General features: G+C 24.1%; 1 protein-coding gene across 1 annotated transcript in view; it reads right to left on the reverse strand.

Annotated features, from left to right (window-relative positions):
* LOC108573965 (golgin subfamily A member 6-like protein 22) overlaps positions 1–872 on the reverse strand; it is a 13899-nt gene extending 13027 nt beyond the window's left edge. Inside the window, exon 1 of the mRNA XM_017936458.1 lies at positions 716–872. Coding sequence (XP_017791947.1) covers positions 716–767 — 52 coding nt within the window. The 5' untranslated portion in view covers positions 768–872. The remainder of the gene's footprint in view (positions 1–715) is intronic.
* Between the last annotated feature and the right edge of the window lie 440 nt (positions 873–1312).

Raw genomic sequence — 1312 nt, forward strand, 5'->3', positions numbered from 1 at the left:
TACATTAGCAGAAAATGTTTTTGAATTGGGTACTACAAAGTGATCTATTTTTAAAAGCCAAAAGCTAGGCTGATCAAGCTTCTAAGACCCTGTATTTTCTAATTTCAGCAACATTGCCAAATATACCTCAAAATATCTGAAATTTCACATTCAATTTAACTTTTTTATAAGATACTTTAGCAATAAAATGAATTTAAAATGCAACTTTCATATAAGATAATGCTTATTCTATAATGAAGATTATAAGAGATAAAAAATGTTACTTCATAAAGTGTGAATATGATTCTTAAAAGATTAATTTTTTAGCGTTGTAAAAATATTAAGATAATAATACAATTCGGGAAAATATTTTTAAATGTGCATTGTATAGTATTTTAACATTAAAATTCGTAAGAGTAATAATTAATTAATATAGATATATTGCATTAGTTATTATTCGTAATATCGTTTTCTACTATTCTTATCCAAAATAAAGTCAGTGATTTTTTCATTTAATGACAAAAAAAAATGAAACGCAATTCATATATTTCAAACAATAGGAACAATGAGAAACGTTATTATTTGTATTCTTAAATGTATAGATCTCCTACGATTATATGAAATACATTTGTAATTTCGAAACTGCAAAAGGCAGTGACTATTTAAAAGCAATATTTCAAATACAAGAATTGAAATTATAATAATTCTCTCACACTTTCAGTAGCCTATATTTTACCCTTTTTACGTTTCTTCTCTTTTCGTTTCCTTGCTTGTATATCGCCAGACATCTTCCACCACAAAATATCCTTGTACTTTGTATAAACAGATAAACACAAGTTATTAAATTTTTTAAAAGTCGAACACGGAACCGCCTCTGTAATAATTTGATTCGTAATGTCTTTAACAAGTGTTGATATAATACAAAAATCCCTAGTAACTTACTTAAACATTTCTCTGTTCAAGGTTTTCAGTATTTTCCACATCTCTTTTGGACTTAAAATACTGAAAAAATATAATATATGCCTAATAAAAACTGAATTTTATGAGGGAAATAGATTGTTTAATAATTTAGTAACATGTATATAACATTAAATATGACCTGTTTAATAAGTTAAACAAATATTATGAAAAAGTAATTTTAATATTCCTAGTTGACATTTAATGTAGTCTAGGAAGAATTTTTTTAATTGTAAAATTGACATGTATAGTATTACATTATTAAACATATGATACTGAACAAGGATCTTTAGACATTTCAAAATAAAGGATAATAATAAATTATGTTTAATTCAATTAGAAGGGAAAGTATTGTATTAATGAATTTATTAAAAAT

The sequence above is a fragment of the Habropoda laboriosa genome, unplaced genomic scaffold (assembly GCF_001263275.1).
Source record: "Habropoda laboriosa isolate 0110345459 unplaced genomic scaffold, ASM126327v1 scaffold181, whole genome shotgun sequence".
NCBI lineage: Eukaryota > Metazoa > Arthropoda > Insecta > Hymenoptera > Apidae > Habropoda > Habropoda laboriosa.